General features: G+C 39.0%; 2 protein-coding genes across 4 annotated transcripts in view; one reads left to right on the top strand and one right to left on the bottom strand.

The window, feature by feature from the left end:
* The window catches only part of LONP2 (lon peptidase 2, peroxisomal), a 112,205-nt gene extending 95,379 nt beyond the window's left edge, over window positions 1-16,826 (bottom strand). The window contains exons 1-5 of the mRNA XM_032326514.1: window positions 16,474-16,826; window positions 9,554-9,788; window positions 6,111-6,242; window positions 4,811-4,933; window positions 126-289 (exon numbers count right to left, since the gene is read on the bottom strand). Of these exons, the coding sequence (XP_032182405.1) occupies window positions 126-289; window positions 4,811-4,933; window positions 6,111-6,242; window positions 9,554-9,788; window positions 16,474-16,706 (887 nt within the window). The 5' untranslated portion in view covers window positions 16,707-16,826. The remainder of the gene's footprint in view (window positions 1-125; window positions 290-4,810; window positions 4,934-6,110; window positions 6,243-9,553; window positions 9,789-16,473) is intronic.
* Window positions 14,019-27,452, top strand: part of ABCC11 (ATP binding cassette subfamily C member 11) — a 67,640-nt gene continuing 54,206 nt past the window's right edge. For all 3 annotated transcript variants that reach the window (XM_032326513.1, XM_032326511.1, XM_032326510.1), the window contains exons 1-3: window positions 14,019-14,242; window positions 24,515-24,657; window positions 26,022-26,158. In XM_032326513.1, the coding sequence (XP_032182404.1) occupies window positions 24,559-24,657; window positions 26,022-26,158 (236 nt within the window). In that variant the 5' untranslated portion in view covers window positions 14,019-14,242; window positions 24,515-24,558. The remainder of the gene's footprint in view (window positions 14,243-24,514; window positions 24,658-26,021; window positions 26,159-27,452) is intronic.

Raw genomic sequence — 27,452 nt, 5'->3', positions numbered from 1 at the left:
ACAACTCAGCTTTCAGTTTGAGATCCAAAGAAGACTCAAGTTTCCATGAGTAATTAATTTTCTAACATTAATATGCAAAATGAAAATACCAACGAGTGAATAGTTTCTTTTCAGCGTCAATTTACCTTTTTATCTCTTTAACACAGACCTTATGGGCCTGCTCTGGCATACTGGATGTTCGTATTTTTCTCTCTAGCATGACAATGTCATCATTGTCTTCATCCTCATCATCATCTTCTAAGGCTCCTGGGATGTGTGTAATCCTCCTAATAGGACGTATTGCTATAACCTAAAACAGAAAGTAGAAGAGTAAAACGGTGTGTCAAGATAAATTGGAAATGAGGTACCTAGTCACACACAAGGTTATAACTGGTGCTGAATAACACTTTCATAGAGTCTACATCTTTAGGAACTAAGTTCAAAATGATAACTAAGAGGCACAAGCACATATAGAAGCACCAGAATTCTAAAAGTGGATCAACATAAAGTGAACATTACTTTACTACATGCTTATACTACAAAATGAGAAAAAAATTCAAGAACTGGCTCTAAAAATAATGAAAACATCTAGGACTATCTTTCTTTGAGCTACTACGGCAGTCACTACTTTCTTTATTATATTAATATTTAGTAATTACCAACAAGAAATTCCACTTCCCCTCCCACATTATAAAATTTCTAACATCTCTAATGTTTCTACCATTGACTCTATTCTCGTTTATCCCCCATACACAGAAAAGTCTTCGTCCTTTCAAAATATTTCATCTTACCTAGGTCCCTTTCCGTTAACTACACACTCTTTACTTCCCTTTTTCTGATGTTCTGCTTTTCCATCAAGTGGCTTTGACCACCACTTCCCTTTCCTTCTTAAGTACTTAAATAATCTGTATTTCATACTTTGACTTTTGTCTCCATTATGTTGAAATTGCTCTCTGAAATCCAACAACCATCCTCTTTGCCAACTCAAATGGCTTTGTGTTCTCTTTCTCCACAACTTCTCTATCATATTTTAAAACTTCCAAAGTGCTCTTTTGAAATTCTCAACTCAACAATATCATGAATCAACACCAGCCATCACTGAAGCAGAATGACAGGTACTTCATTTAAAAGCATGGCTATTTATTTTTTTAAACTATTATTGTTATCTATTTAATACATTCAAATATAAAAAGTTAAAGACATAACGTGATAAATAAAAAAAGTAATTTTATAGTAACAGAAATAGTGAATCTATACCTTTATCTACATAACTCACTGGCAGAAAAAATAAATAGTCTTAAGTATAAAAAACTGAAACAAAAAAATTTTCAAATCAGAGTTTTAAAAAAGCACATCAATTATTTCATTATTGAGACATAAGTAATTTTTTATACAATCTTTTTCTTCCAGCTACTAAAGAGTGCTTTTCAATTCTTAAGGCAGAGAAAGTTTTAGGCCTAACTCCAAATATTATCCTCTGATTCCTACATTTTCGTAACTATTGCCTGTTTGATCATTTTCTGATATGGTTTTGAACATCTTTCCATTTAAGCAGTGGGAGTATTTTGTTGATAACAGCTGGCAGTTTTCTGTGCCTCCCAACACAGAGTGTGCCTTGCTTTGTCTTTCTGCACAAAATGTATAACTAAATTAATGACCTGATCTCAAATCAGAAGTAATTCTCATTTCTGCTGTTTGAAACAGAATCATGTCCTGAAACAGAAACACCAGCAGGCTACTCCTGCCTCTGTCATTCTCCTCCACCCTGCTTTGATGCTCCTTCCTTAGTCCCACTGGTGAGGAATCCTTCACCTTGCTCTTCTCTTTCTACAATGTATTCTCTTTGATGAAGGAACACTTCTATGTTGATGTTCATCAAATCTCTAACATTATTCTGAACCTTCCACTTACTTTCTAATAGCCTTCAGAGGCCTGTCATTTCAACTCTTGCCAAAATCAAAAGTATGTTCCTGATCTTAGCTCTGCCCACACATAACAAGAGAACTGATAGCTCAAGGGAGACTTCAGACAGACCCCATATAAATGTAATATATGATAATGAAGGTATCACAAATCAATGGGGAAGTGAAGAATTACTTGTAATAGTGCTGAGTTAAATAAAAAGCTATTTGGGACAAAATACAACTGCTATCTTCACGTTAGGGCAAAATAAATTACATATGGATTAAAGAGTTAAATACTTTTCAAAAGTCAGCTAAAGGTAAACTGAAAGTGCCTATTTACCAAATCACTGGAGGATACAGGACTCTAAGCTTAGAAGACAGAAAAAGATGAGCAGAATTGGAGTAAATGAAAATAAAAATTTTTTTTAAGTTAAAAACAAAAAAGTCAGCTAAATTATGGCACAGCATAGTGCCACAGTCCTTTTAGGAAACAATTTTGTAGTATGTTCTTAATACTACATTAAAAAATGAAAAAAAGAACATTTCAATAAATGCAGAAAAAGTATTTGTCAAAATACAACATCTACTCATGATAAAAAGCTTCAAGAAAGTAGGTTTAGAGGGACCATACCTCAACATAATCAAGTCCATATATGAAAAACCCACAGCTAACATCATCCTCAATGGGGAAAAACGGAGTTTCTCCTCTTGGGTCAAGAATAAGACAAGGATGTTCACTCTTACCACTTTTATTCAACATAGTACTGGAAGTCCTAGCCACAGCAGACACAAAAAGAAATAAAAGGCAACTAAACTGGCAAGAAGAAGTAAAATTTTCATTATCTGCAGATGAAACCATACTACATTCTACATATAGAAGACTTCAACGACTCCACCAAAAAACAGCTAGAACTGATAAATGATAAAGAATTCAATAAAGTCACAAGATACAAAACCAATGTACAAAAATCTGTTCCATTTCTACACACCAATAATGAAGCAGCAGAAAGAGAAATTAAGAATCAGCAGGAGGAGAAATTAAGGAGTCAATTCCACTTACTACTATACCAAAAACCATTAAGGTACCTAGGAATAAATTTAACCAAAGACTTGAAAGACCTGTACTCTGAAAACTATAAAACACCAATGAAGGAACTGAAGATGACACAAAAAACCAGAAAGACATTCCATTCTTATTGATTGGAAGAACAAATGTTAATAAAATATCTATACCACCTGGGGCACCTGGGTGGCTCAGTGGGTTAAGCCTCTGCCTCTGCCTTTGGCTCAGGTCATGATCTCAGGGTCCTGGGATCCAGCACCGCACAGCTCTCTGCTCAGCGGAGGGCCTGCTTCCCCGCTTCTCTCTGTCTGCCTATTTGCCTACTTGTGATCTCTATCTAATAAATAAATAAAATCTTAAAAAAATATATCTATACCACCCAAAGCAATCTACACATTTAATGCAATTCCTATCAAAATACCAATAGCATTTTTTTTCACTGAGAATAGACTGTCAACAGACACATGAAAAGGTGCTCAACTTCACTGATTGTCAGGGAAATGCAAATCAAAACTATAATGAGGTATCACCTCATGCCCATTAGAAAGGCTAAAATCAAAAACTCAAGAAACAACAAGTATTGGTGAGGATGTGGAGAAAAAGGATTATTGGCACTATTGGTGGGAATGCAACTGGTACAGCCACTGTAGAAAACAGTATGGAGGTTGTGCAGAAAGTTAAAAATAGAACTATCTTATGATCTAACAATTACACTACTAGGTATTTGCCCAAAGAATACAAGAATACTAATTCAAAGGGATACGTGCATCCTGGTGTTTATAACAGCATTATTTACAACAGCCAATTATGAAAGCAGCCCAAGTGTCCACTGATTGATGAATGGATAAAAAAATTGTGGTATAAATAAATACACATGCGCGCGCGCGCACACACACACACACACACACATATACACATGCACGCGCAGACACACACACACACACACACACACTGGAATATTACTCAGCTACCAAAAAAAAAAAAAGAAATCTTTCCACTGGCAATGACACAGATGGAGCTAGAGAAAATAATGGTAAGTGAAATAAGTCAGCCAGAAAAAGACAATACTATGTCATTTCACTCATATGTGGAATTTAGGAAACAAAATCACCGAGGAAAGGGGAGGAAAAAAAAGAAAGGCAAACCAAGAAAACAGGCTCTTAACTACAGAGAACAAACTGATGGTTACAGGAGCAGGGGGAGGGGGTTGAATAAAATAGGTGATAGGAATTTAGAAGTAGAAGCACCTGTTGTGATGAACACTGGGTGATGAATGGAAGCGTTGAATACCTTAAAGTATCGTATACCTGAAACTAATATTACACTGTATGTTAACTAAATGAAATTTAAATTAAAACTTTTAAAAAGGGAAACATGAGATATACAGTAAAAAGGAAACATGAGGTATTCAATTAGATAGTGTATATCTAATTGAATAATTGAATAACTACTGTCATTGAGTTACTTAATAATTGAAGTAATTGAATAACTTCAATTATTTGAAAAGACATTCATCACAGTTTTTAATTTTTAAAATACAGAAAACATTGGAAACAACACACAATGTATGGCAAAGAGAAACTGCTTAGTAAATTATCCCTTGTAATGATGAACCAAAAATTACCAAGAACAAAAAATGAGAAAATATTACAATGTTTTTTAAAGGAGAAATACCCAACATGGAAAAGGACTAGAAAAACATACCAAATTCAGAATTTTATCAATAATTTGAGTGATAAGAGACAATGAAATTTTTGCTTTGTTCCTTTCTTTATTCCGTTTTTTTTTACTTCAAAAAAACTGAATCTCATATCACATAAAAACAACTGGAAATGTAAAGAAGTAGACTGAAAGAAATACTTACCCGCTTATCATCATCTTGCTTGTGTTTTCTGGTTTTCTGAAGCAATTTCAGGCCTTCAATTTGTCTGACAAGAAGCGGTATGGTCATCTTGAACCGTTCCTCTAGACTCACAGCATCTAAAATCTAAGGGAACATGAGTCAGTCAGTAGAATCACCCTGAAACACATGCTTCCAAAACAAGGCAGTCAGAGTCAGGACTTAAATTGTTAAGTAAAAAGACAACTATCAATAGTCACAGCTACATAACGGCCAATACAACCAGATTAATTATATGAAATCACCAGAATCCTAAAAAAGAAAAAAAGCATTTTGAGCTTTCATTCAAAAATGAAGCCATGTGTATTGTTCCAACAGCAAGAACAAAACACACATTTAATGTCAACTCTATCTGTGAATTATTCTCTTAAAACCCAGAATGTGCCTCCATATTAGGCCTAAAAAATTTCTAGGTTCAAAATATTAAATTCTTACATTCATCAAAGAACAGGAGCACTTTTAAACAACCACCACTACTGATCGGAGTAACTAAATGCCCTCCATTCTTTCAAACGTCCCTGCTGATGCCCACAGCCAGCTTACCCTCTGGTACTCCTGCACTCTTGTGCTCCTACCAGCTGAGCTGCACTCTTGTGTTTATAGAGTAAGCTGTTTATACACCTTTCTGTCAGATGCACTCGCTATTGTAATTTGTTAGAATTCCTACGTAATTGTAATAAAAGTATTAAACTGATAAAGGTTTCAATGAAAACTAATTTACATGTTCTATGAAGATTCAATAAAGCAGACTGCATAAACACTATAAAAATTAGTATGTAAGAAAACATATAGTTTTGAGAAAAAAACATGCAAATCTAAGATTCTACAGTTTTCAGTGTCTTTACAACTCATTTCACTTTCAAGAACTAGAAACTGAAAATCATAGATAATGCATCACAGGTATGCTTTATGTAAGAAACATCATGAAGAATTCTAATAAAGCAGGACATACACAAAAGTTCACAGCTCCACATGTTTAAACAATGGACAAAATATATTTATTTTTTGAGTTACATATTATTTTTTAAATAATTTTCCACTTTAACTTTCCATAAATTGACAAACTACTAATACTGATAATGTGAATAAAAGAGCTGCTTGAGCAAACAAAAATGTAAAGCAATTACTTTTAATAGTCAATTTCAGTGCAAGAACATTTTAACTACATTTATGCATCTCGAGTATCTCTTACTGAAGGTCAAAATTTATTATTTTGCATAAAAACTAACAAAACAACTCTGCATTTCAGAAGGGAATACAGTACCTGAAGCTTCTCTTTGTTGCTTGTTCGGATAATTGAAGTCAGAATATCTGGTAAAGCTTCTCTTGGAAGGCTATCTAAAAGGCGTCTCAATTTAGCAACTGCAGGGACAGACATATCTAACATTTCAACCAACTACAAGAAAAAAGAAGTCTTTGTAATGAAATCTGGCATTATTTGTAAACTCAAAAGACAGATTGCTATATAGGCTTAATGTTTGCGCTTCAGAGTCTTTATTTCTGAAAGATCACTGATTACCACAGCCCAGGCATTTTACATGCCGCAGAGGAAAAGAGATGAACATTCAAAATATCAATCAGAACTAAAGCAAAAACAGCTCAAATGTGGATAATATGAATGTTTAAAAGGCTCTGTAAATTTATTTTATTTTGGAAAAAATTAAAATTCATGGAAAAGTTGTAATAGTATAATAAAGTCCTATTCTTTTTCCCCTAAATTCACTAATTATTAACATTCTGCCAAATTTGCTTTTTCTAAACATGCATGCACACACACACCCACAGTTATTGCTGAACATTTCAGAGTAAGTGGCAGACATCCTGACCCTTGTTCTTCAGAACAAAGGTATTCTCTTACATAATCACAGTGAAATTACCAAATTCTGGAAATTTAATAGAGTCGATGATATTATGTTAACCAATGAATAGTTGAAAAACAGTGTTTTAGTAGAACAATGGATTAATGGGAATCTGAGCACTGACTGTGAATGTTTTTTATACAAACAACATCCAGGGTATATCCTGGAGTTAGGACACATTAAGTTAAAAGCAAGCTTTCAGTAACTATAATAACCACTGGGGTTGTTGACAGTTCTCCTTTTCTTCTGGACACATGGCAAGACTGCTCTTTCTCACCTCCTCTGAATACAAATGGGGCCATAAGCCTTGCCCGGATCCATGAAACATGAGAAGTAACAGTTTCTTCTGGGCAGAAGCATTAAAGACCATTTAGCCTTACCATATTTCCTTTGCTAGCCTCAGCAATAACAAATACATGTTTTGAGATGAATCTCTAATCCTCTTAAGTCCCTAAGTGACTCTAACAGGTAGATCAGCACACTCTCTAGTTTTACATACAAAGCATGAATAAGAAATACATTTTTGCTATAAAGTATGCTGAGATTCTGGAGTACTTGCAATAGCAAAGCTTAGCCTATACTGACTAATTCACAAATGATGTGCCTGATGCCAGTACTAATCCAGCCGCTCTGAAGGCACTGTAATTTAGGAATCTATCCATTGCCTGCCTAGAGTCAAGGGAATGAAAGAAAGCACAGTCATGATGAAGCCATTCAGGTGGGAGAAGTAGATAATAAAATTTAAAGACTCTTTCTCCTAAGAATTCATCCTAAGAAAATAAAACAGTTAAAACTTGTTTTCCAAGCACTTACGGAGCACAAACTAATTGACAGACACAACATACTGCTCGGTAGCGGGTGGTGAAAGCAGGGATGAATTCAAGTTCAGTAGAAGAAACAGACCTACAAGGTAAATTTCAATATGTGGTAAGTATTATATTAAAAAGGTGCTTAAAGGACTGTGGGAGTGCAGGAAAAGGAGCACTAACAGCCCACAGGAGTTGGGAAAGCATAAATCTGAAAACTGAGAGAAAGAAGACCACTCCCATCAGAGAAAACAGAAGGGACAAAATCACTGCGACATGAAACAACAAGATGTGAAGCTGATGGACAGCGTGACTAAAACAATGGGTATAAATGGAATTTAACAGATTTGGGAAGGACCTTAATATTGTCCTAATAAAGTTTAACTTTATCCTATCACCATTAAAGTCTTTTACTCAGGAAAGAGGAAGGCCCAGAACTTCTTTAGAAAGACTCAGTGAACAGGATGAATCAGAGAAAAAAAACCAGAAAGGTCAGGAAGCTATTGAAGAAGTCTACTGATGAAGGCTATGCAAGGAAATACAGAAGGAAATGACAGAAAGTATTAACTGGAAACAACCTCAATGTCTAAAAAGAGGAAAGATTGGGACGCCTGGGTGGCTCAGTTGGTTGGACAACTGCCTTCAGCTCAGGTCATGATCCCGGAGTCCTGGGATCGGGTCCCGCATCGGGCTCCCAGCTCCATGCGGAGTCTGCTTCTCCCTCTGACCTTCTCCTTGCTCATGCTCTCTCTCACTGTCTCTCTCTCAAATAAATAAAAATAAAATCTTTAAAAAGAGGAAAGATAAAAATTCTGATAGCCCAACTCAATGAAATTTATTAAGATACTTAATATAAAAAGTAGACATGGATAGGAAAACAAAATATAAGACTGAATTGGACTGATACCAGAAGACAAGCCAAAAGTTAAACTAAATGCATGACAGAAGTGAAATTATGGTGACGTTTCTCTCTAAAGATTCCTTTCATGTCACTATAATTCTTCACATGTTTAAAATTTCTCTTTTGATTCAAAGTGGGGAGAAGTAAAAAGCAAAGTGCAATCTCTATGGAGCTGTGTCCAACAGAAGAACAAAGACCCAGGAGTATTACCCAGGAAAAAAAGAAAATTCTGATTCTCCCTCTATCTCCTACTTCAATGGCATATAATCACTTATTCCAGTTCTCAACATGAAGTTTCTTCGTTCAAGTAGGTCCTTCCTTTTAGTCCCCACAGAAGCTACAGCTCTGAGTTCTCTATTTCCCTATTGTTTATGACACCAGAAGTGTGTTGCTGCAAATGCCACATCAGGTACATATACAAAGGGTGTGAACACTTGCCTTACACGTTTCAACAATTGAGACCTTTAGAACTGCCTGATCCTCACAGATCTAATTATAGTCACTGGACTGCATCAACAGAAAGTAGAAGACTCGATTTTACAATATATTTTGATAAAGTTTCAAACAAAATGGGGTGAGGGGAAAAGATTTCTAGTCAATCTAGAGTTAAAAAAAAACTTAAACCTAGAATTAAAAAGTCAAATATTTATGCATGCCTCATATGTGCTTCTTTCCCAGCATTCTAGGCTTTAATCAAGGCTTTAACCATCTTTGAAATCAGTCTACTGTAGACCTAGCCCTCCACATTTACTGCCATTGTCAGTGTGACCTTGACTTCTGAACCAACATAACTTATGTAATTTGCTACCTAGATAACTCTTGTGACATATGACTTTTGTTCAATATTTTAGTTTTTAACACTATTTAGGTTTAATAACTATCTGGTTTGGAGACACTGGAAGCTATAAGGTAAGCTTTAAAAGACTCCTTGGAAAAATTTTAGAAAGAGTTGGCTCATTTTTCCTAGAATGTCATAGGTACACTCTTAGACAAAAGCAAAGTGAAACCAATATATTATATTACTAAGTCATTTAAACATACGCTGCCCTAACACTTCACACTCAACAGATTCATCATATCTCAGGGCAGGAAAGGAACCGGAGAAAATGGGGTTTTAAGGTAAAAAATAAAAGCAACTCACTTGTACTGCATATTTGTAAAACTGTTCTGATAGTTCTCCTAGTTCCTCCCTAGTTTTACAGGTGTTGGGAAATTCCTCAAGCCGGTCCAACTGTTCCACTTCAGCAATAGGATATGGCTTCTCTTTTAAGACCTGTACAATCTGGAAACGGCACAGGCCTGTAATCAGCAAAGTATAGTGAGGCTTGGGCCAGTTACTGCCTACAACCTGAACCGCCAGGGCAGCCGTCCCAATCCTGAAAAACACACAAAACACCAGTGTTACAAATGTTCAGTGTGGTAGGACAGAAACTTGCCTCAAAAGGTATTGCCTTTTCTAAGAAATTATTTTAAAAACAACATCTAAAGTGGAAATGAATTATTTCTCTAATTTAGCAACTAGTAACGGTCTGTGAAGTCACTACCATCAGCAAGGGGGCAAAGCAGACCATCTCATTCTAATTATCATCCCCTTTGAGATTAGGTAGAAATCCCTAAAAATAAAAACATAAAAGTACTTGACAATTACATAGCTTAAATTCATTTTGCTAGGAATGAGGTAATATTATACTAGAACAAATATTAGCGTTTTAAACAGATGGATATATAAACAGTATAACGTTAAACCAATCTAAGAAATCTCTGTTTTCCAGTTTTATCTCTGGTAACCAGTTTTGCTACCAACATCAAGCCCGGTTTTTCACATCATCAGTCCCTGAAACTTCTACGTATCTGCCTTCTCACAAACTGTCATCAAATCTGATAATTAGTATCTATGCCCATGAATATGAAATATCTAAATATGGGGACTAAATATTAGAGGCCACACACTGAAGATATATACTTTGTTCTGTCCTAAGTAGTAAAGGCTCCACCTAATACTAACTATAAAAGTTCTACTTTATTTCAGTCTTAGCGCCTTACCAGAACCTACAATTCTGACCAAGTTACATATAAACTTAATTCACAGAAAGGAAGTCCCATCCAAACTAAGCCAAAATGATATAAAATGGAAAGAGCCACTTTCAGAAAACACACCCAGACCCCAAACTAAAATTCTATCTTCTCCCTTCAGCCACAGGAAGGCCTGTGATTTCAGAGAAGAAACTAGAACTAAGGTAACTAGAACTCTCAACACCCTGGGGAAATGGTAATCCTGGAAAATCAAACTCGCCCTTCTCAAACATATAATTCTGTATGTTTTACATACAGAGTTACATTTGAATACGGAATTTGAATATGTCAGGGAATTTTCTTACTTCTATATGCAGTCAATTCACAACTACTTCCTTATAGTAATTCTGTAGATTATGTGGAAGCTTTGGCTCCCATCTGCCATTCAGTTAATTTTGAACTATGTCCATCTCTCCTTACCACCTTTTGTGTCCTATCACTTGTACAGGGGATAAAAACTGATTTAAACAATAACTAAAACCAAAGAATCAGGAAGATAATTTGGTGGTGGTGGGGAAACATGATATACTTTAAAAACTGAAATGATTTGATAATTACCTATTATTTTAAGGTATTTGTGTTGTGGCTGTTTTTCTTCAGTCATTAATGGTAGTAGGCTATATCTCCCACTTCCTGTAAACCAACTCAGATTGCCTGAGAAAGTTAGCAATAGCTGAACTGATCCAAGACCAAGACTACAATTCCCCTCAGATGATGCCATCAATGCTTGCACAATGCAGATCTATCTACAGGCAACATCAACAGATGACAAACTGGATCCCTGGCCTAAGGGGTTTGTAAACTGGAACCACTGAGAAACCAGAGAGAGAGAGATGAGGCAACTACAAACCTCCAGATCAGGAGATAAATTTGATTATTTGAACCACGTCATTCATGAAAGGTAAAACTAAAAATGAGTTTTCTTACAAAGCAAGTAAAACAGTGTGTTAACTATGAAAGGAAGATGTTCCATATTAAAAAGAAATTAAGTTGGATTTATATTATGCCTCTCCTTCTAATGAAATAAAATATATAAAGGTTTTACATTTGTTAATTGGGTCTAACCTTAAATCACTTACAGCTGACTAGAATGTAACATTTTTAAAGAAAAACAAGATCTGTGAAATGACTGATGACTACAGAGTATCTGGCAAAAGACATTTCGGGTGAAAAGCTCTGTGAAGAAGCACCATGTTTAAATGTGATTTTAGACAAGTTCTATTGTATTTTGGGCTCTAGGTTATACATATAAACACAGATAGTAAGTAAACAAAATATACATTAATTTAATACTTTCCTACTAACTATGATACATAACAGGCTTCATATCAAGTTAGTCATCTTTCAAATATTCCAGTTTTTCTATTAATATTTGCTTTATTAGCCTTATGCATGACCATAAGGCAACATTCTGATTTTCAACAGACCCAAATGTATACAACAAATGAGTGGTGTTCTTTCCCTTTAGGTAGTAGTTCTGTAAATCTACACCTTAGTTATTGTGGTATTTTACAGTTTGAAGAATTTTTGAAACTCCTAACTGGGATTTATTTTCAGAGTTGTAAAATACTGTTTTAATCCAAACAAAGTCTGATTACAATGGGTTGATTAATGTACTTTGGAAACTGACTTAGATAATAGAAGAGTTCCAAAAATATTTGAGAACCATCAACTGTAGTTGTGGGAAAATCTAAAAGCAGCACTACTACAAAAGGCAGCTTTCGAAGATGAGGATATTGTATAAATATCCAAACTGGCCTATCTATGCCAACCACTTGCTTTTTTTTTTTTTTTTTTAATTTTAAAGCTCTCCATCTTTCTTGGAATCCTCAATCTTCTAAATCTTTTTCTATAATGACATAGTTCAGTTCTGCCCATACTGGAAGACTATGGGGCCTTCTCACTTCTCCCTCCTTCACCATTTGTGAAACTTACATTTAAAACTACCTATTTGGGGGCACCTGGGTGGCTCAGTGGGTTAAAGCCTCTCCCTTCGGCTCAGGTTATGATCCCAAGGACCTGGGATCAAGTCCGGCATCGGGCTCTCTGCTCAGCAGGGAGCCTGCTTCCACCTCTCTCTGTCTGCCTCTCTGCCTACTTCTACTGCCTCTCTGTGATCTCTGCCTGTCAAATAAATAAATAAATAAATAAATAAATAAAATCTTAAAAAAAAAAAAAAACCAACTATCTATTTGGGCATAATACCTCTAACATATAGGTTTATTGCTCTGTAGCCTACAAAAGGCTTTCATAAGTATTATCTCATTATGTACTACCTTTCAGTCCTGTGAGGAAGGTAGCATCATTTCCTTATTATAAATTAGTGGCTGAGATTCAAAAAGGGTAAACAGGTTAGTTTTCCCTGATTACAAAGATATTGCATAGGCAGGCAAAAGAGACCTGTATTAAGTTTCAGGATATATTTTACTTTTATCACCACAATGGACAATATCAATTTGTGCCTATAAAAAATATAAACAAAGACTTATTCACATAGCTTCTAAATAGTTGAGATACTAGAAAGCACTGCTATCATTTAATATCAACTGTTCACATCTTATTACACTTAACAAAGAGAAGCATTTCTACCAAAACTCTAGAATCAAGTTACACATCTTTGGGAAGAACAAATGAAACATCTTTTTAGTATTCTCTTGTATCACCCTACTTATCTTCTTAAAATATTTATGTTTTTTTGCAAAACTCATCATCATAATTAATAATGATTTAGAAACAAGGAGCTTATTAGGATTGCCCCAAGGTCTACAACAGATGAGGCTTCTGTTGCTATAGGATTTTTGGTTTTCACTCCTTTACTAATACTTCATTTCTGGGGATGCCTGGCTGGCTCAGTCAACAGAGCATGCAACTCTTAACCTTGGGGTGGCGAATTCAAGCCCCATGATGGGGACAGAGATTACTTAAAAAATTTTTTTTCAATTAAAACTTCATTTCTGAATTTAAGATTGCCACTTGCAGACACTTTCCTAAAAAAGAATAAATGCAGATTTAGGAAAATCTATAGAGCTATCCATTACATACTTGCTAACATAAAATTTAAAATGTTAGTACTATCAGGTAATATTTCTGAATGCCTAAAAATGCTCAAAGATAAAAATAGGAGTAATGCCTGGACAAAAACTTAACCCAAATTATGAAACTGTACATCTGCTATCTACAAAGCATTCATTTCTTGTCACACAAATGCCAGTGAAACTAATTTGGGATCTTGGAGGAAGAAGCCAGAAAGAGAGGGGCTAAGAAATCAGCACTATGTGGAAATGAAGCCATGTATCCTGAAGAACATAAGGCTGGAAGACGACTGGATGACCATCTTGAAATGCATGAAAGGACAGTGTATACGTAGTACTAAATTATTCTCCATCTTCACTAAGAAAATAATGAGTCACTCAAGTCTAGGTAAACAGGGTGCCCTCAGGTAGCATTAAGAGCCAAGTTCTACGCTGCAGGGATAATCCAAAGCTCCTCCTTTAAAAAGGCTCCTGTGTCAGGTAACATGCCTGCATACTAACTAACATGCAGAAGGGAGTGTGCTGTTCGAAACACTAAAGCGAGCTGTTCAGGGAAGTCAACATCTGGCTTTGCTATTTTGCGCGACAAGGAACACAGTGGAATAAATGACTTCTGCTGCTCTTCAAGACTGAGGCATTGTCACCTGGATGGTCTAAAGGAAACAAAAGACAGGAGTAGAGCCCCTGGCCTTCCCTTTGGGTACCACCACCATCTGGAAAAGCAGGTAACTGAGGAAGGGCAGATTTATGTATCGAAACAGAGTAATGGTATGGTTATGGGTAACTCAATATTTGCATTATCAAAGCTTTTTAAATTTTTAAAAGAGTGTTTAAAGGTCATATTAGAGACAAAAGACATCTGAAGCTAGTACTAAGGAATGTAGTACAATTCTACACAGACTTTTCAAGTAGCAAACAATATTTCTAGAATAACCAGATGGTCTGGTGGATCCTTCTGATAGAATTCTATGAAGAATTGCCAATATATGTTTTCTAACTTAAATGAATAATTTTAACCTTGCTATTAATTTAAAACAAAAGCAGTGATATGAACATCACAGATCAGATCACACATCATCTGAATATTAACAACTGCTTCCAAGCATGAGAATTCAGTTACAGATGTGTTGGAGGGATTTACATAAAAGAAATTAAAAAGCATCCAAACTCTTGCCAGGATATACTAACAAAATGACTAAAATATGACTAAATCTCCTTTCGAAATTCCCAGTGTACCCATGGGTAATAACCAACATATGCACAGAATGAAAACAAAAAAATCTAACCATGAACACTCTTGCCTCAACCAGCAATCAAATGCCTGGGCACAGAGAGCAAAAAATTGTGGCATAAGTAGAGGCTTAAGGAGTGGGGTCATTATGTTGGGAAACCAGAATTCAATAAAGTTTATCAGAGTTCATGGAAACTTGGAAAGTATCCAATTCCATGCAAGCAATAACCAAAGCAGATCAGTTGGAAGTCAAAATGTTTCCCATGCCTGAGCAATGCAAGGTTTTTACAATGTGGATTAATGAGATAGTATTACTGGTTTTTTTTTGTTGTTGTTTTAGGAAGGGAAGGGAGAGATACCAGTTTCCCTTCTGAATTTGAAGAGTCATAGACTCTCCTTTTAGAAATGCATATAGTCATGAAATTTGGGGTAAGAATAAGGCATTCGAAATCATTCAGTCAGGAATCCCTAACTTTAAAAAAGGGTACCTGGTGGTAAATAATTGCTCTAAACTGAAAGCATCTCAGGAAGAGTTAAGGATAGGAGGCACAGGCTAGGGAGGTGAGTCTAAAAAAAATGGTAACATTTGTTGAGCATATACTGTATCCCAGCATTGCCAATAGAATTACAATGTAAACCACATATGTAATTTTAGTAGCCATACTGGAAAAGCAAAAGTAAAATACTAGTATTTTATTTAACCCTGAACAGCCAAAGTACTACCAGTCCAGTTCCTAATCTATATAAAATTTATTAACCAGCAAAACATTTTACATACTAAATCTTCAATTTCTAGTGTGTGCTGTATACTTACAGCACGTTTGGGCTGACTAATTGCACTGATTTATCTAGGACTAACAGTGTTTCCTGGGAAACAGGACTTCTACAGCTATAACTACTTCAATTCTGGGGAAACCCCGGCAGTTGGTCACTCTAACAACTCAGTTTGGACCGGGCACATGTGACTAGTGGCTACACTACTAGACTACGATCAAGCACAAAGATTATTTCACTTAATTAATTAACACTTAATTAACATACCCAAGAAATGGTTACTGTTAGGTTCCAATAGGCACAGGGTGTCTCATCCAAAGACACACAACTAGGGCCATCGTGTAGGGCAATCTAGTGGTAAGCTTGCAGTGTAAGAAATGTTAACATACGAGAGAAAGAGCAGCTAGGAGGAGATGAGAAAATTCCAGAAAGGGAATACGTGAGCAGGAAGGGAGGGTAAAAGAGAAGGGGCAGGCAGGGAGTTTGGAAGACAGGCACCCCAAAATTAATGAAAAGGGTAGTGCGGATTAGGACGGCACAGGAAAAAGAGAAAACGTGTGGAATAGCAAGTGTCTCACTTAAGAGGGCAGAAAGCTGGAGGAAGGGAAGAAAAGAAAACAAAGAGGAGGCGCCTGGAAAATTCAGAAACTGGGCCAGGAGACTGAAGACCCGGGGCGGGGGCGGGGGTTGGTGGTTAGAACTTAAATCAAAGGAACAGCGCCAGCTAACTGCGGAATTTTCACTACTTCATGAGTTATGCCCCTTAACAGTCACGAGACAGACATCTGTCGCCCCCATTTCACAAAGGAGGTAGCTGAAGAGGCAGAACTGAGCCACGAAGGCCACCCCTCGAGCCTCAACGCCCCGAGGCCGGGCCTGGCCTGGGCCGGGGTCCGGAGAGGAGGCCGCGCCGCCCGCCGCCGCCGCCGCCGCGGGGGCCGCCCGGCCTACCTGTGCAGCGGCGGCAGGTCCTGCGCGTCGCTGGCCGGGTCGGGCGTATTGGGGATCACCCCCAGGATGGTACTCTGCAGCGAAGTGCCCTTAAGCAGGCGGCTCCGCACCAGCTGCAGGTTGCGGGCCGAGTCTACGCTGGTGCGCATGGTGGAGCCGGGCAGGAGCACGCCCTCGTTGGTGAGAAGCAGCGGGAGGCGTCTGGGGATCTGGATGGGGCTCACGGACGACATGGTGACAGCTGTTCGCGCTGGGGAGCCGTCTAACACAGCAGCAGCCACAGCTCTACGCGACCTCTAGAGCCCCGACTAAAGCTCCCAGCCACTGGCGCGCCGGCGCGCTAGCGCTTCCGGCTCCGCTCTACGGCCCGCCCCCGGGCTCAAACTCCGCAGCTTCGCGCTGCCCCCTTCCGGAGCCGCCCCGCAGAGCGCGTGCATTAAGTGGAGGAGAACAGGAGCACTTCAGCACGAGCGCCCTTTCACCCTCCGCGAGGTCTGCCTTTCCATTTTCCCCTGAGGCTCAGCCGCAGGACTGTGTCCTGGAGAGAGGACCATGTTTAAATTTTAATCTACTTGAAATGTTTTTACCTTTCATTCGAACTGATTTTAGATTTACAAAAATATTGCAAAAAGGAGTTCCCACAGTTCAATGATAAAAACCAGAAATTAACATCCCTGTTATCTAACTATAGACCTTGCACAAATTTTGCCAGTTTTCTCACTAATGTCCTTTTTTTTCTGGCCCAGGATCCTACTTTATATTTAGTTGTGATGCCTCCTAAATCATACACATACATATATATATATATATATGTACTTTTAAAGAACATTGGCCCGTTATTTTGTAGAATATCCCTTAATTTGGGTTTATCTGAAGTTTTCTTGGGATGAACATTATAACATTATACATTTTTGGCAGAAAGACTATACAGAAGAGATGTGGCCTTCTTCCTGATACATGATGGTTGAAATTTATTATTAATGATGATTTTGCCCTTGATTACTTGGTAAAGGAGGTATTTGCTGGATTTCCCTACTGTAAGCTGGTATATTTCTTTTTATAAGTAATACATATATTCTAGGGAGTTAATACTACATTTATTACTGGAATTCTGTAAGAAAAAGCTGCATATTTCCTTCATTTATTTACTTAATTTTTTTACTTTATTAAGGGTTCACGGATTTTTTTATGGGTTTTAACGCAATAATATGTATTTTATCACTTGAAATGTTTTAGATTTGGCCATTAATGCTTGTTCACATTGAGACTTGACTTGGGTTTGGCTATAGGTTGAAGATGGAAAATTTTCCCTGTAAAGTCCAGCAACGCTTTCGGAATCCAAGAAGGAGTTGAGTCCATTCAAATTAACAAACAGTCATTAAGAGACTGCTAAGTACAAGGCTCCGGGCTAATTGTGAAGGGGTAAAGAGTATAACACAAGACAAGCTCCTACCCTTGCATATCTCTTGGCCAGGGGGACAGCCCTGTAGACGGTTGAGTCTGATACAGGGCAGGTGGAACTGTGCGCTTCTGTGTATGCTGCAGATAAGGGAGAGGAGAAGGCAGGTATATAAGGCAGTGGTGGAAATAGAGATGCAGGAACTCGAATGCTCCTGCTGAAGGCTCTTTCTCTGACATTATCCCACCACTCACTAAGCAATATTTTTGGAATACCTACTATATACTGGATATTATTTTAGGTGCTGGGTAACTGTCAGAGAACAAGACAGGCAAGGTTACTGCTTTCATGGAGCTGAACTTCTAGAGAGGGAAACAAACAATAAGCAAGGAGAGTAATTTTGGATGGTGGGAAGTCCTTTAGACGGTCAGAGAAGGGTTCACTGGACAGATCACATTTGAACTGGGCCCTGCGCATGAAGAGGTAGCAATGCAAAGCTCAGGGGAGGAAGTGACAATTGTAAAGACTTTGTGGCTGGAATGAATTTTGGGTATTTGAGGAAACTACTCCTGGAATTCAGTGCAAGTGGGGCATGGTGGTTTGGCTGAGATATGAGTAGTGCCATGGTCAGATAACAGAGGAGTGTGGAAGAGGTAAAAAGGTAGGGTAAGGAGTCTAGTAAGAAGTCAGCGTTTTACTCTAAGCCTGATGCAAGCCTCTAGCAGCTTCAAGGTGCAGAATAACGTTTCTGGTTTAAGTTTTAAGAGATCATTGTGGCGGCTGTGTGGAGAAGGCAATGTAATGATTTAAGATCAGAGGCCAGGAAGCTAGTTATGAGGTGGTGACAGTTGTCCAGGCAAGAGAAAATGAGGACTTAGACTGCAAGCTACATTGGAGTGTAGCTTCAACAGAATATGCTGATGGATCGGATGTGATGAAGGAAGGAAAAATCAGTTGTCAAGGTTATCTCCTAGACTGGGGCCCGAGCCACCAGGCCTAGAGAAAAGTTGAGCTGAAGATCCTGGATACAGTAAGCAAGCTCTGGACCGTTTCTCTGGATGTACATTATACACCCTACCCTGTGGTAGACTCTGGGGGAGAGAAAGAGATTAAAAAAAAAAAAAGAAGAAAAAAAAAAAAGATTGACCCAGGTCCACAAGAGCTTACCTTTTTATCAAGGCCTCTCTAAGGGCAAGATGGAGAGGCCCAATTTTTTTGAGGTTTTCTTGTGTTTAGCAAAGAAATTAAAAAACCATCTTATAATCTTCATGATCTATTTTTTTTTTTACTTTTCCAAATTTTTTAAAATTTAAATTCCATTAACCAATATAATCTACATCACCAGTTTTGGATGTAGGGGTCAATAATTCATTAGTTGTATATGGTACCCAGTGCTTATTACATCATATGCCCTTCCTAATACCCATCACCCAATTATCCCATCCACCCACCCACCACCCCTCCAGTTAAGAGTCTTTCTGATGACTTCTTGTCCCCTGATGACTTGATGACTTCTTTTTTTTTCCCCAAATTATTTTTTTTCTTTCTTTTCAGCGTAACAGAAATCATTGTTTATACACCACACCCATTGCTCCATGCAATATGTGCCCTCCCTAATACCCACCACCTGGCTCCCCCAACCTCCCACCTCCCGCCCCTTCAAAACCCTCAGGTTGTTTTTCGGAGTCCATAGTCTCTCATGGTTCATCTCCCCTTCCAATTTCCCTCAACTCCCTTCTCCTCTCCATCTCTGTATGTCCTCCCTGTTATTTGTTAAGCTCCATGGTCTATTTCTTAAACACTTATGTTTAATGCTTTTAACCTACACACTTATACCCCTCCCCCTGTAATAGCAATAACAAAAACCAAAATTGATACTCTCTTCATATAATAATCGCCAGATTTATTTTTTAAAATACAAATTCACACTGCACTAAGGAAGCTGTGTTATGGGAATGGATCCACGTTTAAATTGCTTGCTGATGGACACCTTCTTTTAATCCTGTGACTGTATGTCTGTGATGGGATGTGTCCGCCGACCTGGAAAAGCATCAAAAATCTAAATGTGAGGTCTTCGATAGCCATGTGGTTTTCCTGGTTCCTTCTTTGACAGGCTCTGCATCTACGTTATTTATTTATCCTTCACATATTTGATTAAACATCTACTGTGTGCTGAGCACTATTCTAGATTCACAAATACATCAATGAGCAAGACAAGTTCCCTGGTTTCAAAGAGCTGATATTCTAGTGAGGTAGGCAGAAAATGAATACGCCAAGAAAGAAAGATTTGAGAATGCGTTAAGTAGAGCAAATAAAGCAGGAAGCTATGTAGAAGGTGATAGAAAGAGGAGTGCAGTGTTCGCTAGGGCGGGTCTGTGAAGGTTATTCCCAGGAGGTGGTGTTTGAGCTGAGACCTGAATGGTAAGAATGGACCAGCTCCACAAGGAGCTGGAAGGAGAATGTTCTTGGCAGAGATTAGGACTAGCACAAAGATCAAGTTGGGGAGGAGCTTCCCAGTTTCTGGAACAGAGAAGGCCAGGCATTTGGATGTGAGATTCAGCAATCAGGAAGATGCCAGTGATGGCCTCCAGAAGCTATCAGAACTAGCAGAAGGAAATGAACCTCAAAGCAGGGAAAGTTGACAAGCACAGGGTGTGAATGGACTGGAAGGGAGAGATACGGGAATAAGATCTAACCATCTAGATCTTACGTTCCTTACCCTCTGGGTACGTTCCCGACCCTCTGGTGCACCTTCTGGCCTTGGACACTACATGTTGCTGCATAAGGGGTAAACACAATGAGGAAGTAGGTCAGCTCCTCCAGACAGCCTGTGCCGCATATAACCTTGCTGCGGTGGCTCCCCTCCTGTCCCAGGTTGTTTGGTCATATGCAAATGACCCTTGTCTAAACCAAGTTTATCATCATGATGTTCCCCCTCCAAGGGATGGGGAGAACACAGGGCTGGAGGCAACTGTTTCCTCTGTTTTATTCCTGTCATATCCTTGTCCTCGCCCTCAACACAGGGTTGGTCTTGCCCCAATCCAGGTGAATAAACTTGCACTCTGGTTCTTCCCAAAAGGAAGTTGGGAGGCCAGGGAACTTCTCGAGGTCTGCTAAAGGAAGTTCTGGAGGGAATTTCCCTGGTCAGTCAAGGAAGCAAAGGTGGGCCTCATCGATTGGAATTTGGCACACACTAATGTGTGACTGAGCTGCCATTGTGCTGAAATGAGCTACTCATGTTCTGCAAACATGTATCCATTACACACGCTTACATTTCCTTCATTTCCAATTGGTTTACTTTTCCCTGCTATTAGTTTCTTGGATATAAAAACTGGTCACACCTTCGAGACCCTTGCTGCATCTCTCCTCAGGTGTGTAAAAATAAACAAGGTTGGCAAATCAGACTAGAGCTGAAAGGTGAGAGAACATTCAATATCTCTATTTGGTCTCTAAGCGCATGGTCTTCCTCTCGAGCCCCTACTTGCTGGTTAATGAAGAGAAAATAAGTGTTCGGGCTTACCATTTTAACCTCCTGTCTAATCCAGTCATTTAAATAGTTCCTTTAAGTTATTCTCAGTGAAGGATCAGCTGCAGAGCTGTGGCCTGGCAGAGGACAAGTCAGGGTCCTGGGCACAGGGTCCTCTGCTCCTTGGCTTTTCCAAGTGATGTTTCTTGTCTGCCTGCTCACTGCCTACCCTGCTGTCATTGGAGAGTGTGGAGTAATGCATTTTGGCTTGCTTGTGGCATGGTTGTGTTCCCCAGGTTACCAGGCCTCTATGGGGTCACACTCTGCTCTCAAAACCTTTCCAAGACTCTCATTTATTTGCAGTGTGGTTAGCCCACTAGGCCCCCTCAGCAAGGCCCTCACCCAAACTTTCAGCTCCTTCTTGTTCCCCTCTGCATCAAGGGAGCCAGGAAAGCTAACCCCCAGGCACAGCCTAACTTAGGAGTGAATTGAAAAAAACTGTCCCCCGGTGGGAGAAGGATTTAGAAAGAGGCACCATGTTTTCCAGATGATCAGCAGGGGTCTGCTGGAGTCTGTTCATACTGGCTCAGGAGAACAAACTGTCACCTTTCAGGAATTCTGAGAGCCCAGTCATTAAACACAAACATTATTAAAATTAAATTATATAAATTTGTGATTAAATATATCATATCAAAGACAAAGGTAATACTCAAAATGTGTCACTCCCTAGTTATTTTACAGCATTTTACTATTATTTGCATTTTGAAATTATTTGTCTCGATTGCATCTGTAGGGTGGAAATCCTGTAGAATGAGGGATCATTATGTCTGTCTCCCCAACTTCATATTCCATGGTAGCTTGAAATCAGCTGCAGTGGGAATATTTATACCGCACACACACAAAAATGTTAAAAAGGTTTATAAAGCAAAGCTATTTTATTATTTTGTTGATTGCCTAAGCTGAAGAAATAAATGCAGGAAATGCTAATCATGCAGATTAAATCTACAAGTCTAATGTGCCTAAAGCCATCACATTGTGACAAGCATAAGAAAAATGAGGAAGTATTGTTTCAGTATTTGCAAACTATTCAGGGCATTGACAAATTAGTGAAGATCCAACCAAAAGTCACCTTTGATGTTTCATTTTCCTCTTACTTACTAAGGTAAAGCAAATGTCAGGCAGCGTTCATTTTGGAACTGCACTCACCAATTGCGATTGCAGGTTAGTTATAGATAGGAACCTCTGTCAGTGCACCAGTGATGTAGCCGCTTGCCAGGTCCATGACTTGCAATCTCGAATTTGTTGGCTTCCGCTCCCTGCCCCTGCCATTCCCTTCCCTGGAAACCTTTGTGTAGGGAATAGACTGTACTGCACTACACTGTGGTCCTCACGCAGGGGTTTCTATTGAGTTATGCCAATTTTACCTTAATGTGTCTATGTCTTAAACATGTCTCAGAGAATGATTCCTCATTCTCTGGGGAGAAACCTTGTTTCTCCCCAGAGTCTTAAAGAAAGGGCGTGACATTCTCTTTTTCTTCTTTTCTACCATCCCTGACAGACTGACCTTTTTAAAAAATTTTTTAATTTAAATTCAATTTAATTAACATATTGTGTATTGTTAGTTTCAGAGGTAGAATTTAGTGATTCATCAGTTGCATACAACATCCAGTGTTCCTATAGCAAGAGCCCTCCTGAATGCCCGTCACCCAGTGACCCCATCCCCTGACCCACGACCCCTTCAGGAACCCTCAGTTTGTTTTCTAGAGTTAAGAGTCTCTTATGGTTTGCCTCCACCTCTGTTTTCATCTTATTTTACTTTTCCTTCCCTTCCCTTATGTCGATCTGTTTTGCTTCTTAAATTCCACATATGAGTGAAATCCTATGGTATTTGTCCTTCTCTGACTGACTTATTTCGCGTTCGCTTCTATGATCGCACGGCAAGTAAACCTCATGGCCTGGTGCCTTGGCTGCGGAGTCTGTCTTGCATGTTCCATAGCAGAATTCCAGAACCGGAGGCCACCAGTTGAGGTCATGATTTGCTGAAAGGAAGTGGTTTGGGAGGAAATGAGATAGAAGCATTTGGAGAATCTTCTCCCAAGACTGGTTAGTCTGCAAGTCTATTTACTCAAAGCACAACCCAATATTTGAACAAAAAGAGCTGTATTTGAATATCAGGACTGACTACATAATTTGTGGGGCCCAGTGCAAAATGGAAACTTGGGCTCCTTTTTAAAAACTATTAAGAATTTCAAGATGGTGACAGCAAGGACTTAAGCCTGGACCTTTCTGAATATGAGGCTCTTGGAAGCACTGGTCATACCCCAGATGCTGGCCCTGTTGTATACTCTCTTTTTCCATTCCTTCAGAAATATTAAATTAGGGGTGCCTGGATGGCTCAGTCAATGAAAGCCTCTGTGTTCAGCTCAGGTCATGATCCCAGGGTCCTGGGATCGAGCCCCACATCGGGCTCTTTGCTCTCTATCTGCCTGCCTCTCTGCCTGCTTGTTATCTCTGTCAAATAAATTAATAAAATATTAAAAAAAAAAGAAATATTAAGTTACCATCCCCTCTCCCAACCCAAGCATATAGATGTTCTGGGAGTGTGTCACATGTTCAGAAAGGCAAAAATGAAAAGCATTTTAGTATATTTTTAAAATACCTTTGGTTATTTAAGTTTCCTAAATTCTATCTAGCTCTACTCTCTGAGTCTGTGAAAACTAAGAGTTAGAGTCAATAGTAAAATTGCATTTCCTTCATGTATTTATCTATCCTTTTATAATTTATATATTGAGTACCTGCTATCCTCATAGCACTGTCCCAGGCTCCAAGGATTCAATAATGAGCAAAACTGACATGTCCCTGTCCTTGTGAGGCTCTTGATTTAGAGCAGGAAATGAGCTCTAAACAAATTATGATTCCCACAAATATATAATTACAAACTGGGATAAGAGAAGAAGCATGGTTTTATGAGCGGGCCTGGCCCAGTGTTATAGGGTTGACATTGCGTGGTTAGAGAAGTTTTCCCCAAGTCATCTTGAGCTGAGGCTTGAGTAGATGTTTAAAAAGAGGGAGGCAAGCTCTCCTGCATGACCGTGGCCCACTCCTTGCAGGGAATGTCCCCCTCTCCTGACTCCTAAAGGTTGAATCTAAGCTACTCTTACCTGCTGCCTTTTCAGATTCTCCGATTCTGGGAAACAAAGGATTGGCAAGACAGCTGAAAATGACCAGGAGGAGGATATACTGGGTCCCCAGATCTTCAGGTGGCCTCGGGAATCTTGGCATGGACATGACAAGTGACATGGTTTCAGGGCTTAGCTATGTAAGTAGGTCTCCTTTGCATTAAAATACCAGAAAACTGAATTGACAGGATATTCTCAATGGTCACAAATTAGATCAGAAAATTTTAGCCCGTATTATTCAAGCTTGGTTTCTTTTAATGGATCTCAGGCTTCTGCAATTAAATGAATCCTAATCTTTGGTCATGACACCACTTCATGGTTGGTCTATGTGTCTATGTATCATCTATTACCTATTTATCTATGTATTTACTTATAATAGTACCTTAGGCACCTGTAGACCCATCATCAACTCACCAGCTTGAACCTTGACAATCACATCCACCTACTGGATCTCATTCCACTTCACTCCCCGACTTCCCCAACTGAAGTAGCTACTCCCCTGAATCCTTTCTCATCAATCCCTTACTATGCTTTTAAGATAGTATTATATATTCTATGTGAAGTTTTAAAGATAATACTTTAAAAAATTTTTAGTTGTTTCCTACTTTATCAAAAGGGTCCCATGTAATGTTTGGGGGTTACTTTTTTACTTATTGATTTCTTTTTTGTAGGTTTACCCTCAGAGGGTGACTTGGTCTCTCATTCTGTGGGTGACTAACAATAGCTCCCTTTAGTCTTGTCGAAAGTGTGTATCACAGATTACAAATCTGGGGAGGGAGGGTGGCCTGCCCAGAGTCACCCCAGGAATGTAGGCAGAGCTAAGGCTGGGACCCAGTTGTTTCGACTCATGGCCCACTGCTTATTCCCTACCCAGAAACCTTTCTTTTATTTATTTTTTAATTGAGATACAATTGACATAAAACATATTAGTTTTAGATATATGACATAATGATTCAATACTTGTATACAGCGTGAAAGAGTTACGACAACATAACATCCATCGCCTCATACAGTTATAAATTTTATAAATTTTTTTCTTGTGATGGGATATTTTAAGATCTGCTTTTAAAAGCTTTCAGACCTACAATGCAGTGTTATTAACTATAGTCACCACGCTATACGTTATAGTCCCATGACATTTATTTTTAAATTTTTTAATTTTTAACTTAATTTATTATTATTATTATTATTAAGTTCAGTCCCTGTGACATTTATTTTGTAACTGGAAGCTTTTGACCCCCTTTGCCCATTTCACCCAAACCCCACCCCCACCTCTGGCAACCACCAATCCGTTCTCTGAACACTTTGTTATTGTTGTGTTTAAGTTCTACATACACGGGAGATCATACAATGTTTGTCTTTCTCTGTCTGACTCTAGCAGCCTTTCTTTAGGAAACTGAATGTGGGAAGATCCATTGCCCTTGGGTGGCTGGTCTGGCACTTCAGAATAGTATTTATGAGATTGGTTGGGAAACTGATATTCTTTTGGTTTTTCTTTCCCAAGAATACGTATACTCTAGATGATGGCTCCTGGAGCCAGCAGGTGAGGAAGCCTGAGGCACCGGAAGTGGCAACAGTACTCCCCTGGGGGAAGTATGATGCTGCCTGGAAAACCATGATTCCTTTCCGTCCCAAGCCAAAGTGAGTTCTGAGGGGGAGGTAAGGGCAGTACCCATTAAGGCAATGTTCTTCAGACCTTAACTCCTAGGCTCTTTCCCAAAGGTGTCTCCACATGGTCATGTCACGCACCACAGCCAAATACCTCCAGAGCAGACTGTGGCACATCAGGGAGGCAGAGTCAACTCATTCACTCACTCATTCATTCGCTCATTCATTCATTCATTCATTCATCCAACAAGGGTTCATTGAGCACATATATGTGCCAGGCACTGTGCTAGACCTTGGGCAAGGATACATCACGGACCACACACTGGGGAGAAAGACAATAAGCAAGTAAACTAATAAACACGGTTATAAGCTGCTTGAAGATGGTATTAGGAAGAAGTGTGAGGGTGCTGAGGGACAATAGAACAGCGACAAGTTGGTAGGTTCTTGGTGGTTAAGCTGTTCCCTGGAGGATAAACAAGATATTACTAGGCCGGAGTAAAGAAAGAGTGATCTGGGCAGAGGGAACAGCATGTGCAAAGACTTGACCTTGAGGTGGAAAGAACACAACATGACGTGTCTAGAAACCGAGGAGGCCAATGTCACTGGAGTTTTGTGTGATAAGGGATGTAGCATGAGCTTGCAGAAGGATGCAAATTCCCACAGGGCACATTAAGTATGTTGGTCTCTATTCTAAGTGAAATGGAGAGCTGTTGAAAGGGCCCAAATGCCTTGTGGTGTTACCCTTAAACTTAAGAGTTAAAGAAATTCAATGTATCCTTGTCCAGTAAACCACAGTTGAAAGTAACCTCCCCGCAATGTCTCTCTGACTCACACAACCTTTCTCTCAGGGGCCTGCACAGAATTCATTTATTCATCACGTATGGACAGGACCTCAGCATTCCTCTAGGCCATTTCTTCAGCGTCTTGTCACCAGGACTCTGTTTTGTATCCACAATCCCCTCTTCTCTCTCACAAGTTTGTTAAGATTTTACCTATCAACAGAACTGCTGTTGTTTTCCTATTTTAAAAAAACTTGAGCTCCCCTCACTACTAGCTACATTGTTTGAACAGGATTGCTCTCCTCTCCACTGAGAACAAAGAACCTGGGTACTTCATGGAACTGGGCGGTCTCATCTAGAGAGCTAGAGGAATGCTCTGCTCCTATATCAGCTCACAGGCTCTGGCCCCTTTTCTGCAATCACACATGGCCCCACATAGCGGGTGATACCTGATACCGATCCCCATCCTCCCTTCAGCCCCTTCTCTGTCCAGCTTCTGAGCAGAAGACACAACTGCGGGCCCGGTGGGACATGAGGAGGGGAAGGGC

Source organism: Mustela erminea, chromosome 19 (genome assembly GCF_009829155.1).
Source record: "Mustela erminea isolate mMusErm1 chromosome 19, mMusErm1.Pri, whole genome shotgun sequence".
In the NCBI taxonomy this organism is placed as follows: Eukaryota; Metazoa; Chordata; class Mammalia; order Carnivora; family Mustelidae; genus Mustela; species Mustela erminea.
Note: the sequence above shows the minus strand (reverse complement) of the source record. Positions and strands in the feature narration are given on the sequence as shown.